General features: G+C 36.9%; 1 protein-coding gene across 1 annotated transcript in view; it reads right to left on the bottom strand.

Moving 5' to 3' along the window:
- Positions 1–18,989, bottom strand: part of LOC150081911 (uncharacterized) — a 370,485-nt gene that overhangs the window by 239,793 nt on the left and 111,703 nt on the right. The window contains 1 exon segment of the mRNA XM_090380362.1: positions 8,645–8,746. Within this exon segment, the coding sequence (XP_090236488.1) occupies positions 8,645–8,746 (102 nt within the window).

Here is an 18,989-nt window from a genome sequence, read left to right as displayed (position 1 = left end):
ACGTAGTTCAAATATATGGGTTAACTATGGTGCATTTATACCGATACTATATAGAAAATATCAATATAATTTTCATCCATCTGTATTTGGACCAGGAAAAAGAAAAAACAGAAGACACTGTAATAAAATACCTAATGCAGCCTTGTTTATATATACTTGTGTTTGTAACTTGTCTTAGCAAAGAACAAACAATGGTGGTCCATAAAAATAGTACAGCTAGGACCTTATTTGACTTACTTGATATGGTTGCATCACATATAAAAGAATACACACTGGAGAATAAAGGGTTCTGGGGGAGAGTTGCTATTTATATTAGCACTAGCATAGGCACATTATGCAAGAAAGCAAGCTTTCTTGCATCATGTGGTCTGAGTCATGATTTCCATTCAAGTTCAATAAAATTTCAATACAAAATATAACCCTAAACCTATATCCCAATGCAGTTATAACACTATATATATGTATTTCGGTATTGAATATTATCTCTGAGTTACGTTATATGACTTTCTTATCCCCTGTCAACTTATATGTTGACAGGGGTTATATGTATTAATTTATGATGCACCTAGTTATTATGTTTCTAATAACTAGGTCGCTATATTTATTTACTTAAAAAAGTACAATTCAATTGACAATGAAATTTAATAACATCAATAGATTTTACTGATTAATTGATGCTATTATACTTGCTATCTAGTTTTCCGTTAAACCTTACGCCAGCACACGTTGTATCTTATAACAATGGCGGCAAGTTACGAAAGGTTAATCTATGGACACGAGGTATTATTTACTTTCCAAATCGCGCTATCTAAATTCAAAATAAACCACTGAGCTTGACTAGGTCTACAAGCTACTTATAGAAAATAATTTAATCTAACAATTAAGTCAATAAAATGGCTAAGTATAATTAAAAACTTTTCATTCGCAGGAGCTGAAAAACCTGTCCACACGTGGATTTGATACCCTTACCGATACTAAGTAATAACCTACAAAATCTCTATCTAAATTCAATTTAAACTAAAGTATTGTTACTAGGAATATAAAGTAACTCTAAAAAATAAATTAATATGCCAATTTAAGTCAATAAAAAAGCAAAAACTTGCTTTTTGCTGGAGCCATAAAAACTTTGCCTGTTCACATGTACTCTCGCATCCACTCCAAAAACAGAGGAGGAAGAAAATGCCTACTTTTAGCGTTACCACACGGCTATCATTACCGTTGTCATTACCATACAGCTATCATTATCATTAACATATCAGTATATGTTCCCTATTATCCAGATGTTTCAGAGGGAGAGAGAGCAAGCACAGATTATGAGTATGCTTATGCTTTTCAAGCATTATGAATTCAGTTGGCAGGGAGGAGAATGAATAAATGAAAAAGGTTTTCAAACTACAGTAGAAGTTCAAAAATCCAGCATTCAGAAATTCAGAATTTTCAAAAATTTTGAACATTAACATATTGGCTTAATAATGGTGACTATGATACTGTACAGATTATAGGGATCAGAGCTACTGTATTATCTAATAAAAATAATGAATAACCCCAGATACTTAGTTTATAAGCAAAATCTTAAAAAAAACTTGATTTTCAAAAATCCGACACTGTCTTGAGATGCTAGATTTATGAGATTCTACTGTACCTACAAGTACGTTAATGGTCAATAAATTATATAAAATATGAAACATTGCTATATTATATGACACCATACATCTTATAGTTATCATATAATAAATTACATATAATTATAGGAAACACTGCTAAAATACATATACAGTCAATTTAGTCACATACGAAATTTAGCAATGTTTCAGATCATTACATAAATCCGTAATATTCCTTTAGTGGTATGGTGCACAGGTATTTGTACTACGGTAGTGGGCAAACTCATTTCCCACTACCGTAGTTTCTCTCTGTATTATCAGAAAACAGATGGTGCATGTTATTAGTAGTGGCAAAATGGAAATTGGCAAAATAACGAGCACTTCAACTTGCATGGAATGTAATCAGTCTTTAATTTCTTAAAGAATTACAGATTATTCTCAAACATTTCGGGGTACTTCCTTTATCACTTCTACAGTGATCGAAAAAAAAAAAAGAAAAAAGCAGAACTGATAAATTATGGTGGCTTCATTTACACAATGTTTTTAATGTGATTACACATTTCGTACATGTTAATATTTAGTCTTACTAATATGCATAATAGAACCTGAATTAGTCAATTAGCTCAGTGTGTTGAATCATATCAGTCCACTTGATGTCGATGGTTTAACTACTGATGAGCCTGCTCAAGTGGCTGCAAACCGAATAAGTATTTTATATCTATATTCACATATGAGAAATTCTTTAATGAAGGGGATGCCAGAAGTTTATGGAATTCCAAGAGAGAACTAAATGATTTTGTGATAACTGAAAGGAAAGTGGAAGAGAAATTCTAGAAGCTAAACTTAGAAAACAAGCCTGGGAAGGATGAGATCTATTCAATTATATTAAGGAAGGTGGCACAGGAGGAAAGCAAACCCTTAGCCATGATTATGAGAGCTTGGATTCAGAGGAGGTCACTATGGAGTGGGTGGAGGTGTGCAAACCTTACCCCAATTCACAAATGGGAATCAAAAGGTGACATGAGTAATTACAGACCTGTTAGCAAAATATAAATGTCAATTGTTCACAGAAGTATTCATAGGACACACTAGACTTTTTATAACAATGATGAGGTACTGTTCAAAAGTTTAGTCCTGAATGGATGACAGATGAACTGATCAGACTGGCAGTGAAGAAAGATGCATGGGATGACTATAAATTATCACGGAACACAAAATCCTAGAGTAAGTAACTAGCGACTATAAATTGGGATAGTCAACTAAGGAAGATCGCAGGAAGTCCTTCATTCAAAATGTGAAGAATAGCAACCATGAATTTATTGCTTATGTCAACACTAGTAAGTAGGAAATGGACAAACCATATTGGCCTACTAGATATGAATGGCATAGCTACTGATGATGGCATAGATACTACTCCTGTTCATTTAAAGTTTTAATGTGATTACACATTTCTTACTTGTTAATATTTGGCCTTTAGTACTAATATGCATAACAGAACCTGAATTAGTCAATTAGCCCAATGTGTTGAATTACATTAGGCTAATTGACATGACAAGGGGATTAGAGGGGAACAGGCATTCTGTGTGTTATGAGACAGTCTAAAACACTGATGGATCCAATATCTTTCTATTTTAGAAGATTTAGGAGAAGTCCGGTTGGCCTGCCTCCCTAAAATCCACTCATGCACACGAACATATGCATGAGTAGTGGCAACGAACTTGTAGAGAGGTTCTCTTCAAGACGCCTGATCAGCTTGAAGAGAAAAAGACCAAACCCTCCAGCACATGAGAGCAAGACTAAACAAATGGCCCTCAGCCCCAGCAGCTTTCACCCCCCCTCTTATGGCAGTGAGAGGATCAAAGTGAAAGCAGAAGGTGCTAAGAATCTTTGGATACGACCAGGCTGCCATGCACAGAAACTGAACTTGGCCTGTTACAATGTAAGATCACTCATCAGTGAAGATAGGATATTAGAGCTGGAAAAGGAATTGGAATATCATCAGTTTGGCTGAAACAAGAAGAAATGAATCACTTATTAAGTTTATCAAGTGGAAATCTGCTGTATACACCAATGGAAAAAATGAAAGGAGTGTAGGTGGAGTTGGCTTTCTGGTCCAAAAAGATATAAAAAACAACATTTTGAAATTCTAAAGTACATCACCAAGGGTGTCAAGACTACTACACAGAAACTGAGAATTTCTAGATGAGCAGAAAACCCACTACACTATCATTATGGGGGACTTCAATGCTAAGGTTGGAAAGAGACAAAATAGCACAGAAAGGGGAACTATAGGAAATTCTGGAATTGGTGAAAGAAATGAAAGACTTCTGGAATTTGCAGAATCTCGAGGAATGTCAGTAATTAACACTTTTTTCAAGAAAAGGGTGAAGAGAAAGTGGACATGGAAGAGCACAAATGGATTAACAACTAATGACTTCATCCTCACTAACATAAGATATGTTTGTTTGTTATTTTGGTTTTTAGGAGCATTAGCAACTAAGGCCATATTGCTCCGGGATATGCGGTGGTCATTCCCTGACCTTTCCGCATCCTCCGTATTTGGTGGTGACGGGCTCGAACACCGGTCTAATCAAGAAGCGTGTGCTACGCACTGCTGCCCCTTCCCACCTGGCTATGGAGGTGCCACAACCTAAGATATATTGTGAATGATGTTACCATCCTAAACAAGGTAAATGTGAAAGTGATCACAGAATGGTAAGGTGCACACGATATAGATGTAAGAAAAGAAAGGAAAAAAGTGACTCGAGTAAATAATACAAAGGTCTTTGAGATAACAGAAGAGGAGAAAAAGCAGTATGTACTGGAACTTGGAACTTAAAAACAAGTTTGAGCTTCTGCAGACTGTTCAGGACTAAGATATCAACGAGGAATATTACAACTTTCTGAAAGTGATAAAGCCCAAGAAACCTATAGGTAAAAAGAAATCCAAAGGAAAAAAAAAAAAAATAGTCAAGAAACACTTGTCATGATGAACCAAAGATGACAAATGAAGAGCAAGATAAACACTGACAAGGGAAAATTGAGTATACTGAGTTATGCAAAGCCATTAGAAAGAGATTCAGAGAGGACATAAGAAGATTTAACACAAGAAAAGTAGAACAAGCATTAAGGGAAAACAAAGGGCATAAATCAGCAACCATGAGCAGGAATACAGAAAGACAAATGAAACTGAAAAATAGCGATGGTGTACTTATAAATAGCAGAGAAGGCATAATTCAAATAGCAGAAGACTACTATCGAGAATTATACAAGGAGTGAGAGAATGATGCCAGCAGTGGGGAAGATGGATCGCAAATTAGTAACACATACAACATACCTGATATCCTTCCTGATGAGGTAGAAGATGCATTTAAGAAAATGAAGAATCAGAAAGTCCCAGAGGAAGATTAACTTACTGTAGAGTTGTTAAAATTGGGAGGAAGAGGCATGACGTAAAAACTGGCAAGACTCTTCACAAAATGCATTAGAAAAGGTGTGACGCCTAAGGAGTGGAATAATGCAATCATAGTTTTGCTGCATAAGAAAGGAGATAAATCATTAATTGAAAATTACAGACCAATTTGCTTGTTATTCCACATCTACAAATTGTTCACAAAGGTCGTTACTAACAGATTAGAAAAAATACTTGATTAGAATCAACTGAAAGAGCAAGCTGGCTTTAGGACAGGATTCTCAACTATGGATCACCTTCACATAATATCACAGCTAATGGAGAAAGCAAACGAATATAAAACACCATTATGCCTGGCATTTGTGGATTATGAAAAGGCATTTGACTCCATACAGCATAAGGCAATGTTTCGGGCACTGGAAAGACAAGGCATAGATACCCCATATATCATGATTTTGAATAAAATATGAGAATGTTACCTCCTTTATTAGATTAGACATAGACAGTAGCAAATTTAAAATTGAGAAAGGAGTTCGACAAAGAGACACAATATCTCCGAAGTTGTTTACTGCTGCCCCTGAGGAAGCTTGCAGAAGATTAGACTGGTTGCAGAAAGGTACCTAAACCATTTACGATTTGCAGATGACATTATGGTCATAAGCCAAACAATTAGAGGAAAGTCTTAATCAGTTATGCAGAGTTAGTAAGGATTTTGGACTAAAGATGAATATGCCTAAAACAAAAGTAATGATGAACAAGTATGCCACAGAAAGGATATAATCATTGAAGGAGAAGTAATTGAAAAGGTGGAGTCATATACTTATCTGGGACAAGTCATTAGCTGTAATAATGATAAATGGCTGGAAGTCAAGAGAAGAATAAATTTTGGATGGATAGCATTCAGGAAATATAGTCACATACTGAGGAGCAATATCCCAATTTGTCTGAAACGTAAAATAATGAACCAATGTATACTCCCCACCATGACTTATGTAAGTGAAACTTGGGCACTCATCAAAAGAATGGAAGAGAATCTGAGAACTACATAGTGAAGAATGGAATGAATTATATTGAGAATCAGACTGTTAGATAAGAAGAGAAACACATGGATTAGGCAAAAGACATTCAAGTAAAAGACATTCTTATCAAAACTAAAGAACTAAAATGGTCTCAGGCAGGACACATAGCTCGAAGACATGATGATAGATGGACTAAGATTGTTTGTTGTTGTGGTGTTTTCTGGTGCAAAGGCTATTTAGGCCATATGCCTCCCAAATTTATTGAGTCACTTATGATAACTGCATGGTTGTTGTTGTTGTTATTTGGTTTTTAGGAGCATTAGCAACTAAGACCATATTGCTCCGGGAAATGCGGTGGTCATTCCCTGACATTTCCGCATCCTCCGTATTTGGTGGTGATGACGGGCTTGAACCCCGGTCTAATCAAGAAGCGTGTGCTACGCACTGCTGCTCCTTCCCACCTGGCTACAGAGGCGCCCTAACTGCATGGTGAGCAGTTAGAAACGGTCATACATTTTTATTTGTTTTAAATAGAAAAAGAATTCAGAGAGATTTGCTTTTTTACCTATTATGCTATTCAGAGAGAGAGGTTGCTGTAGATCTGAAATGAAACTAAAAGACATTCGTCAGGCATTGCTGAACAAGTTACATTCAAGGAGTATATTTTACTGTAAGTGACTGCAAGCAGTATGCACACTGTGGAGGATCGTTTCCTGTAAGCAGACAGAGATGTGTGAGGCGAATGTGATCTATACGAGTTCTGGCTAAGATTACTCCTTTTCTATTTTTACGAAGGCTAGAAGTCCATAACTGTGGTTCAGGTTTTATTTGGAATAGCTTGTTATTCGGTTGCATTTCCACAGAAGTGTCCATTGTTCCACAGATGTTTTTCATATATTATGTCTATAATCAGGATATGGGACTAGGTCATTTGTTGAGGATGTGATGGAAGGATGCTTAGCAGCATTATCTGCACATTCATATCCTGGAATACCACTGTGGCCAGGGATCCACGAAAAGATCAATTTTCTGATGCTCATGCTTATGTTTTATGAGCTTTAGTAAAGGATTTTTAGGTGGGGAAGTGCTTTTCAAAGCTAAAAGAGCACTCCCTGAATCAGTATATATTATACTTTTATTTATTGACAGTAGCGAGATGTTTTCCAGAGCAAGCATAATGGCATGGAGCTCAGCAGTGTAGCTGCTGCATTCGGTTGGAAGTGAAATTGAAACAGTTTTATTAGGGAAGACAGCAGCTGCACCTGCTCGATTGTCCGACTTTGAACAATCAGTATAGATCTTGGTAAAGTGGGGGTACCTTTGTGAGTGTGCAATATGTAGTTGTTAGATGTTAATATTTGCTACAGAACCTTTACCCCATTGTTCAAAGTATCATCAGAAGAAAGTGTGAAGCACGGGGGATCCGGATCTTTTGATTCTCTGAGGATATTATCAAGCTGAATATTCCAGCTTTCTGTTAGATTCTGCAGCCTGATACCATTAGGCCGAATTGTTCTAGGTTTATTTGCATAATGGGTTTTCCATTGAGGATTATGCAACAGTGGCCAAACAGGATGAGTAGGTAGGCTTTTAGTTTTAGCTGATAGCTCATCAGCAACATCTTTCTTCTGATGCTAAGTGGAGGTTCGTGAGCCTCAACATAAAGACATTATACTGGTGATGTTCTATATGCACCTAGGGCTATCCTAAGAGAAGAGTGTTGGATGGGCGCAAGACGGACCAAGGTGCTCTCTCTAGCTGAGTCATAAACAGGTGCTCCGTAGTCTAGCTGAGATCTAATTAGAGATTTATATAAGTGGAGCAGGGTATAATGATCAACACCCCAAGATGTACTGGAGATGACCCAGAGTATATACATTTTCTTTGAATGCAGTTCTTAGATACTCAATGTGCTTTTGGAAGTTTAACTTCTTATCAAAAATTAGCCCTAGGAGGCGAATACTGTTCACAATTGGTAGAGGATGATTGGCCAAGTGCAACTCAGGTTCAGGATGCATTCTGTGCTTGGTGCAGAAATGCATAGCTGTAGATTTGTGGCTTGACGATGGACTAAGAAAATAACAGAATGGTACTCAAGAGGAGCTAGAAGAAAACATGGAAGACAACAACAGAGCTGGACAGATGAGATTAATGAGTTTGTGGGTAGTAAATGGATGGCCATTGCACAAAACAGAAGGAACTGGAAAGTTGCTGGAGAGGCTTCATCCGGCAGTGGATTAAAAATGGCTGATGATGATGATGTTGAATCACATTGGTCCATTTGATGTCGATGATTTAACTTTAATTAACCTTAATAGTTGAAATGTTTCTGTTTATTTTTTTTATTTATTTTTTTTTTTATATAGACAAACAGCGTAAAATTGTTTACATTTCCTAAGGATAAATCTTGCCTGCTTAATTTAGATTTATTTAGCACTATTTTTATAGTCCAAATTAAGAGCACTAAGTAGAGTATGCTTAAGCTGGTGCAGCATAAGCCTATATTTTTATATAGGCTTATATTTAATATAGGCTTAACATAAGCCTATATTTTTTTTGGCTGGTGCAGCTTAAGCCTATATTAAAGAGCAAAATATAAAGTTCCTTACATGATGTCTGGATTATTACTTGTAGTAACTAGCACATATAAGTCAAAAAAGATGTCTACATAATTTGTGAAGTATGAACTTCCATCAGGATACTTCAGTGACCTGAAAAGAGTATAAAATCAATAAATTTTTCAAAGCTTAGTTTTCTAATACAATCTATTAGTAATAATTTTTAAGGAGATTAATTTTCTCATATAAATTAGAAATATTAATAACGTCAAGAAATTTATTCTTTTGAAGAAATTAGTTTCTTGACATTAATTCTTTTGGTAACCAAGATGAAAATGGGCGATACTGACTTATTTTAATATGCTTATTATATAAATAATACTCAATCTTCTATTGCACTTATAATTTATAAGTGAGATAGAAGATTGAGTATGCCCCAGGGGCTCACATCTGGTGAGTGCTTCCTTGCACCATATGGCTAATAATAATAATTTAGCTTATAAGCTTTAGGGGTATTATGTTATAGTATAGATATTCAGAGGCATAATGATAACTTAGGCCAGAATATGCTTATTCATATGCAAATAGTTTGTCTTATTTATCAGATTTCATGTAACTGTATATGCTTAAGGTGGGCAAAGAAGCCCTTAGAGATTTAGATCATTTCTTATTAAGTAAATAACAAGGAATTGTATAGCACAGATGCCAACTTTTGAATATTGAAACACTGGAGGTCGGGCAACTGTACAGGAGTTTTCTTTTTTTTTTTGTAATAGGTGAGATGTGTTGCCCATACCATACATTGTAATAGGTGAGAAGTCCATACTGCACTAGAAATTAAATTTTATATTAAAATACAGTCATAGGGTTGCTTACCAGTACAGTATGCTTTCAAATGTTAACGTACCACAAATATTTCTGTCTGTGGATTTCTGTTTGGATTGTCTGACATCAACTGATTATATCAAGAAAAATATTGTTGTAGATCTTGCCATCTTCAGAAATGCTGACTCAAAGCTTCAGCAAAGGGAGAAGATCTGAATTCAGGTTTTTCCACCTGGCTAAATATGCACTTGTCAATTCTCCAACCAAATGCCACTGTATATTAATTTTTCCTTTTTTCATTATTATGGAATTAGAGCCAACACTGCAAAATATTTATTTCTTTATCATCACTAATATAGAAGTCTAGTAGAAACTTCCTCTACTTTTTTTTTTTTTTTTTTTTTTTAACTGATTCATTCCAATTTGGATCAAAAAACTTTTCATAATAGAACTACTCAACACAATGATCTAATTCTCCAAATACAATTCTATTTAAAGTTAATATATTACTTGGCATAAGGAATGCTTTAGTCTTAGGACGTCATTACAGAGAGTCAGATGGCCACTAAAGCAAGCCCGCAATTTACCAAATTTATTCATCATGACTATGACTGCATTAAATTTTTGAAGTCAGCATTAGTAATGGCAAATGATGCAAGAAAATAAGCTTATACAGCATCAGCAAAAAAAAAAAAAAAAAAAAAGCACCTCCTATTTCACCTATTCATTCCATCCAATAGTTTGTCAAGTTCTACCTCAAATTTATTTACGCTATCAACTTCCATAACAATAGATGGACGTTTATTCCAGCAGACAACCAACTGGCTAAATGGTCTTTGTCAATTTAAATTTGGGCCCCTTCATATATATAATCTGAGCAAGAGGACGAATTCCATCAACACTGAGCTTGCTCAATCCATTCAAAGCCTTAAACAACTCACAGATGCCTAGTCTCCAGATACTGCAATTTGCAGAACTGAAGCCTTTCTTGCCACCAATATCGTTGCCCTTCTCTGTACTCATTCTAGCAGCTCCATATCCTTTCTAAAATGAGGCCCTTAGACCTGAATGCAGTACTCAAGATGTTGCCTGACCATTACCTTATACAACAGGAAAATCACCTCCTTATCCATGCTAGCAAAATTCCTGAATATCACTGACAAAACCCCATGAGGTGTTCTGGCAGCCTGTCTGCATTTCTCAAAGAACTTCATATCCGACTGCACGATTACCCCCAGGTCTTTTTCATTTTCCACTTCCCTGAGTTTAGTAATGCACAGTTGGTATGTTATTCTGGGATTACTGCTACCCGTACTTTTCATTTCTCAATGTAAAACTTCAATTACCGTTTCTCAGCCCATCTGCCTACTACATCGTAGTATCCAATCAAATTGGTGATACAAAATTTCCTCTTAACAAACTTGCACTATGTCTGAAGTACAATTGCAGCCTTGTCTAGATGATCCTGCATTAATTCTTTTACAAGTGACTCCATTATTTGCTCTGGAATAGAAGTTAAGCTAACAGGTCTGTAACAACACGTGCCACCCTTTGATCCCTTTGTGAATTAGGGATACATTTGCACATCTCCAGTCCGAGGTGACCTTTCTTGAAGGAGGTTGTTTTGGCAATCTCTAAAATCAATAACAATAGTTGTCCTGGATTCGATAACCTCAAGGGGATTTTTATCAAATGACTACAGAAACTCTATCCATCTGTCTTTGTTACACTCTATAATGTTTCAATGAGGAAACTTTTCCTGTCTTTTGGGAGATGTTGTTAAAATTAATTTCCAAACCTGGCAACTCCTACTTCTGCTAAGGCCTATCGTCCTATTGCTTTATTGTGCAACTTGGGTAAAATCTCTGAGCAATCTATTGCTGCCCATCTAGATTGTCTTTTTACTGAATGCTCTTTAAAGTACTGTGACCAGTGTGGAACTGAGTAGGCTGGTTTGGTTGTTTAAGGATTTTATGGTGGATTATCATCCAAGGCTATAATGAGCACTGAGGAAGCATTGGTTGAACTTCTTTCCAGAGAAAACAACTGCATGTTTAAATATGACATGGCTATTTTCCCAGATTTCTCTGGAGCCTTTGACTCCCTTTGGTAGAACAGTGGAACTTTTTGGTGGAACTTTGGTGAGCATTTTTGCTCACCTCAGGGTTGCTCAATTCTCCTCTCAACTCTGTAAGTACTTTCTCCTCCAACCCATCCAAGTCATTTCTGGTACTTAGAAACTTAGTTGCTTTGTTTCTTGAGGATGCTCAAGGTTCAGTGCTCGGTCCACTCATCTGAGATTTGGATCTAGATGAGTGACTTCTCCATTTAACTTCCAATGCTTCCAAAATTGCATGCCGATGATCTGATGCTTCTTGTCCTCAGTAATTCTCATTCTTCTTTGGAAAGTACTGCCAGTAACATCATGAATAATCTGTGCTCTTGGTTGGTTATTAATAAACTTACCATTTCTCCTGACAAGACTAAGCTTCTTTATCTTAAGGGCAAGCTTTACATTTCCAGACCTCTGACTGTTAAACTTTTTGGTTGTGCTTCGCCCCACCCCTTTCCATGATTGACTCAAATTTTTGGGTACTATTATACATTGTAAGTTAAACTTTCAGAAACATGTCTTGCACCTTCATGATAAAATAATCAAGTATACTTCTATGTTTGTAGTAGTAGTGGCATGTGATGCAAGAAAGCAAGAAAGAACACCATTCCCTCCAAATGCCTATCCAGTTTCTCTTTAAATTTATTTAACCTATCAACTTCCATAACAACAAATGGAAGTTTGTTCAAGCAATTAACCACCCACTGGCTAAAGGCAAATTTCCGCACATCTATTCTACATCTGTCTTTTCTTAATTTATGCCCCCTTAGGGTCGTAATCTGAACAAGTGGTAATGAACATCACTGAGATTAGGACCAGGACCAAGTATATTTGTGAAATGAACGAGGAAGTGTTTAGAAGTTTAGATATTTTTGCAGATAAGTTTGCTCTATTAGTTTGACAATTCATGGTGTATTCAGTAATAATAAAAGATGGGGGGGGAGGTGCTGTATGAAGTAATAAAATTTTAGGATGTGGCACACACATGGTAAGAATTTGTAGAAGAATAAGAGAAATTTACCTCAATATAATATGTAGAACACTTCCGTATGATACTCACCAGAAATTAAATTAATTTCTGGAGAGTATCATAAGAAGTATCATAAATTAAATTAATTTTTGGAGAGTATCATAAGGAAGTGTTCTACGTATCATATTGAGATACATTTCTTTTATTCTTCTACAAATATTGATATCAACGTAGAACGTATTGAGCACCATTGCTCTGTTATACACTATCAAACATGGTAAGAATATAACTAAGTCCTTAACATAACATGGCCTAGACAATGCCCCTCCCCCAACACACACACTACTTGGACTCCCTCCAGTCACTGTCTGGCAGAGTAGAGGCAGCAAGATTATACACTAGCTGATCCGAAAGCCATCTAAAGAGTTACCAAGAGGTTCAGTCCAGTGTACTAACTAGTGGCCGGCCAGCGAACACCGTTTTAGAGCTGTACCCTCGAAATGTAAAGAAGATTAAATCTCATTGTGGTGTTCAACATAACTTCAAAAGACATCAATCATACTGTATGATGGAAAGATGGGAGGAGGGTTTACCAGAGCTTTGCTCTGGAGACTAAAATTGGGTTCCATCACTTCAAGCCTGCAATAAGCAAAGAGGTGGTATTGCACCAGTTAGTGAGAGTCATCTACCATCTAGTATTGCCTGGTAACACAGAGGAGCAGCATTCTTCTGTTAGGGCAGCACAGCTCGACTGCTGCTTACATTGGTTTGCACCTGTATAGTCACCCACAATGTGGTAGGTGCCATATTTCTCAACTTGTACATGGGGATTATACCCAGTCTTACTAACAGTCCCACCATTGTGAAGTTGCAAGCAGAGGATTTCGGTTTCACAGACCAACAGGACTTAACCAAAATTAGGTCCACTTGCCTTGAGTGTCACCCGAACATCAGTTCCATCAGCGTTTTAGACTACCAGTTAGCAAAAATATTAAAAATGTATAAATAAATTATTTTATAAATAGGTTTTATAAATAATTTAAGTCTTAGTCAAGTTTGTTAGCTTATTTTTAAATTCAGCTAATGATTTTGTAGATTAAGACTTATTATTCATAGAGCTCTTGTATTTGTGTTGCCGCAAATATCGTAGCATGCAAGTAGTAGTACAGTGGAATAGTAAGGTTTTATATGTGATAAATAAGTAGCCCGAAGTTTCTAATCATGTAGTTTGGCATATTTTTTTTTTTGCTTTTAGTTAAGGAATTTTACTTTAGTAAGGATATAACTAATTTAAAACTCTGTGAACGTAACAGCATAGTGTAATGTATGTCTTGAACTTGAAAGCCCAAAGTATAACAAACTTGATAGCATAATACATATCACTGCATTTAGGAATCTATTAGCTTAGTGTACTATTGTCAATTTAACAATTAAACTGTATTTAAATAGAAATCATGCTGCAGATTACAGCAGCAAAGCAACAGGCACAAAGTAGTGGGGGTGCTGTGGCTTGGGGGAGATTCTCCTATGAATCACGACCAATTGTTCAAGTTGCATATTTATCTACAAAATATGCAACTTGAACAATTTTTGCAACAGAACAGAACATTATATAAACAAGGGTGATTTCATTACGTGTGTTTGTTGCAGAGAGTGTGAAGAAATTTGGTGACAATTTAGTGTTCTGATGGGCATTTATTTTGAAGAATAGAGTGGATGCCTTTGAAGGAATTAAAATTGGAGGTCCATCAATCTCTCAGATACCCAATTCAGTGCCAAAGCTCACACTTGTGCATCAGGCAACACAGCAGCAATCCCCAAGGCACAATGCTCTGGTCCAACAGGAGGTAATTATTCTCTATCAGACATCCTCTATATTTACATGCCCACTGTATTTATCTATCCAGAGAAATACAGTGGGCCTGTAAATCAGAATGTCTTATAATTGGGGATTTTAATTTTTTTAGGCATTGACTGGAATTATCAGAGAAATGGGAAGTATGCTGTGCAAAAAAGGATAGGTGGAATAGGAGCAAGGTATGTCATCCGGGGGCAAAAGTAGATGACACAGTAGAACAAATATCTTTTAAGGGCACAAAAGGTGATACTGTTGTACGTGTTGGCACTAATATATTAAGAGTAGGAGATAGGAGGACAAACTTAATAAGTACAGAGCAATGCTGTAAAAATTGATGAGTTTGGTCTGAATTTGAAAGTGTCACTAATTCTACCTAGACACAATAGGAGGGAGCACATGTTGAGAGCCTTGTCAATCAATTCTGCAGTGGAGAGAACGTACGAAGATTATGGTAGAATTTTTCTCAGCATAGTCTGTGCTTGTTAACAGGAGAGACTGTGTTTATACAGGGATGGGATACACTTAAATGGAAGGTATGCAAGAATATTTGCTGATGCGATCGAGGAAGTGATAGGTAGGTCGTAAAACTGCTAGCGTGGGGGCGATACACAGATTAATAGATTAACTAGAGTCACAGGCAGAAGTTAGTGATTCATACACTGCTTACAACTGGACCATGTGTAGCAGCCTGGAAATCAAGGTGTCAGGATTTCAAGCCTGCTATGGATCATCACAGAACAAGTAAATACATGGGCCGTGTTTGGGAATACATGCACATGCACATGTTCCGAGTAGGAACATGTGCATGTATGCTTGCACGTGCACTAATGCTAGGAGCACTGTAAATAAATTTAATGAATTTTAACTACTGATTAAGTCATCAAATGCAGACATCGCAGGGACAGCTGAGACTCGGTCATAAATGATGCTGATTTGAATACGAGGAGTATGATATACACAGGAGGGGGGGGTTATGCTTTTAGTTAAGAAGCATATTAAAGCTAAGGCAGTGCATCCAATCAATATGGGTGACCAGTGCAATACTGAGTCAGCTTGGTGTGATACAATCATTGGGAAAATTAAGAGTAGGAGTGTGTTGTAGGCCTAATTATTTTGATGTACCAAACAGCTATACAGAGAAATAGAGTGGCCCAGTAAATCAGAATGTCTAACAATTGGGAATTTTAACTTTCCAGGTGTTGATGGAATCTGTGGGTTAGTCACTTACGCAGTAGCAAGGTTTTTGTAGATTTATCGGATGACTTTTCTACAGCAGCATGTCAGAGATGCAACAAGAAGAAGCAATACTTTTCATCAGGTTACCAACAGTGATTCTTCATGCATTAAGAATCTGCAGGTAAAAGACTCACTGGATAGCAGCGATCACAGTGTACTAATGTTGAATTTAATTAAAGACATAACTACAGTCAAGGGTAAATGGAAAGGCTTCTGCTTTCGTAAGGGTGACTACAGTGGTCTCATATAGTTTTTAAATTCTATGCAGTGGGACCAACACAAATTCTAAATGGGGCCACTTAATGTCAATGGGCTAACTGTTGATGACCCTGCTAAGGTTGTTAACAAACTGGATGGTATTCTGAATTTACACTGACACATGAGGAATTCTTTAAGGAAGGGTACGCCAGTAGTTTATCAAATTCTAATGAGGAGGTAAAGGATTTTGTGATAACTGAAAGGCAAGTGTAAAATTGTTGAATCTAAGCAAAAAAAAGGCACTTAGGATGGATAGATCTGTCCAGTAAATTAAGGGAGGAAGCAAAGGAGATAAGCAAACTCTTAGCCATAATTATGAGAGCATCCATGGAATTAAAGGAAAGTGTCTGTATGCACTGGAGATGTGTGAATGCATCCATAATTCATAATGGGGATCAAAAGGTGACATGAATAATTACAGATCTGTTAGCTTAACTTCTGTTCCAGGGAAAATAATGGAGTCACTGGTTAAAGAAGTTTGTTTGTTATTTAGTTTTTAGGAGCATTAACAACTAAGGCCATATTGCTTCGGGGATATGCGGTGGTCATTCCCTGACCTTTCCACATCCTCTGTATTTGGTGGTCATGGGCTTGAAGGTTAAAGAAGTAATGCAGGACCATCTAGACAGGAATGCAATTATACTGCAGTCAGAGCATGGACTTGTTAAGGGGCAGTGTTGTCTAACCAATCTGACTGGATAGTATGATGCAGGTGAGCAAGGAACTGAATGCAAGAAAATAATTTTGATATCATATACTTTGATTTCAGGAAGGCTTTTGATACTGTTGCAAATAAAAGACTGCTGTACAAACTGAAGCATTGTGGCATTAAAGGCAAGTTATTGTCATGGATAAAGGGATGGTTGAGTGGAAGAAGACTGAGAATAGTTATTAATGTTGCTCTTAGTTGACTAATGTTACAAGTGGAGCGAGCCCCCAGGGTTCAGGTTGCTGAACCCATCGTTGTTTTCAATATTTATTAATAATACCGATGAAGGCATATCATAGCAGGCTTAGCTTAATGTCTAACTTTGCAAATGATACAAAAGTGGGTAGGGTGGTGAATGACAGTAATCAGGGTGAGCTATTACAAGATCTAGGATAAGTAAGTCAATGGGCTGAGAAATGGCAGTTGAAGTTTAACATTCACAAATGCAAGGTACTGAATATGGGTAGCAGTAATCCCAGATTAACATACCAACTGTGGTACTACACTCAGGGTAGTGAAAAATGAAAGACCTGTGGGTAATTGGGCAGTCAGATATGAAATTCTCTAAGCAGTGCAGACAAGCTGCCAGAACAGCCCACAGGGTTGTGTCAATGATATACAGAAATTTTGTTAGCAAGGATAAGGAGGTGATTTTCCCTTTTTACAAGGCCATGGTTAGGTCACATCTTGAGTATTTGTATACAGGTCTGAAGGCCTCACTTTAAGAAGGATGTAGATCTGCTGGAATGGGTGCAGAGAAGGGCAACCAGAATGGTGAAGGGAATAAAAGGGTGCTCTTACCTAGAAAGGCTTGAGTTCTGCAAATTACAGCAGCTCAAGACTACCGTCTTGAGTCAAGTCTTTAAACACCTCAATCAGATCTACCTGCAGGTAGATCTGATTGAGGTGTTTAAAGACTTGAATGGGTTGTTTAAGCTGAATGTTAATGGCATTATTATTATTATTATTAGTCTTATGGTGCAAGGAAGCTTAAAGCTTATGCTGCACCAGGCAAAAAAAAAAAAAAAAAAAAATTTCTGAATTACCCTGAGAGAGAGAGAGAAGTAGAAGGGAATCACCAAGAAAGAGAAGAATGATGATATCCAGCTCAGGACCCTGGGTGTGCCAAGCCTATAATCACTAGATGTGAGCCTCTGGGGTTCTTCCACTTGCTGAGACTACACACATGAGGGGAAACAAATTCAAATTGAGGAAGGATGGTTGGAGGACAGATGTACATAAGTTTGCCTTCAGCTAGCGTGTGATTGATTTTTTGAACAGGCTTCAAGGAACCACTAAACAAATTCTTGGAGGGTATGGATGAATGAAATGTGTAGCACTTTTTTTTTTTTTTTTTTTGGCTGATGCTATATAATTTTGCTTTCTTGCATCATTTGCCACTACTACTACAATGCAACAGTTTTGATTTCAACCAAATTTCCATTATAACTCAATGCAGCAGAGCCCATGTCTTCTGGAACCCATTTCAGCATTTTCCAATCTTATCAGCTCTGCCATTGTTTTGATGATATTAATGTAAGACAGTATTTTAATAATCATATGCATTTTCCAAAGAGGTTACATGTTATTATCTTCAAGTCAAATCTAATTATATGAGAAGCTCACTGTGTAATGGAAACTACCATAAACTCTACAATGTTCGATCCATCTTTAGTGGTGTGTGGGGGGGGGGAATCCGCTTTTCTGCTGTCACCATTAGTATAATTTTTTAATTATAATTTTATTTACAACATTAACACTTGTCTTGTCGAGAGAAAAATCATTTATGCTTATATCATCTTACTTTTGTGTGAAAGCAAGCAACAAAATTAAACTTTAATTTTGTTGCTTGGGGGTTACAATCTCAAGTTTTTGGGATTCTTAAGCTCTCAAATTCTCTTCAGGTTGCATTCAGTACCATGAATTCAAGCCACTTCAATAACTAAAACATTGTAATAACCTCTATAAAGCTGCTCAAGTAAATCTCAAAGAAAAAAAAAATAAAGGAATCTGGTTGTGGAGGCTGTGACAAATCTCAAAGCTTCTGAAGGCTTCAGCTGAATATTCCTCAGTGACTAGGTAAAAAAAAAGGTAAACTGCAGCCATTATCAACCCACTGCAGGATGGAAGCCTCCTCAACAATTCATGTTGAGGGAAATGGACCATAATCTGCCACACTGGTCCAGTGCGGATTGGCAGATCAACCGTATTTAGCAGTCAGGGGCTTGAAACCCGGTCTACTCAAGGAGCGTGTGTTACTGCACCCCCGCTCCTGACCACTCGGCTACGGAGTGCCTAGGTGTTTAAGGTCAACTGGAAAATCTGTTTGGCAGGTAATGGAAGGAAATTCTGTACAGGTAACCCTCATATAACACGGTAGTTAGATTCCTATAAAATGTTGTGTTATGCAAAACCGTGTTAAAAGAC

The sequence above is a fragment of the Mastigoproctus giganteus genome, chromosome 8 (genome assembly GCF_048544385.1).
Source record: "Mastigoproctus giganteus isolate SK-2022 chromosome 8, ASM4854438v1, whole genome shotgun sequence".
NCBI classification, from domain to species: Eukaryota; Metazoa; Arthropoda; class Arachnida; order Uropygi; family Thelyphonidae; genus Mastigoproctus; species Mastigoproctus giganteus.
The sequence above is the reverse complement of the archived record's forward strand: the minus strand, read 5'-3'. Positions and strand labels throughout refer to the sequence as shown.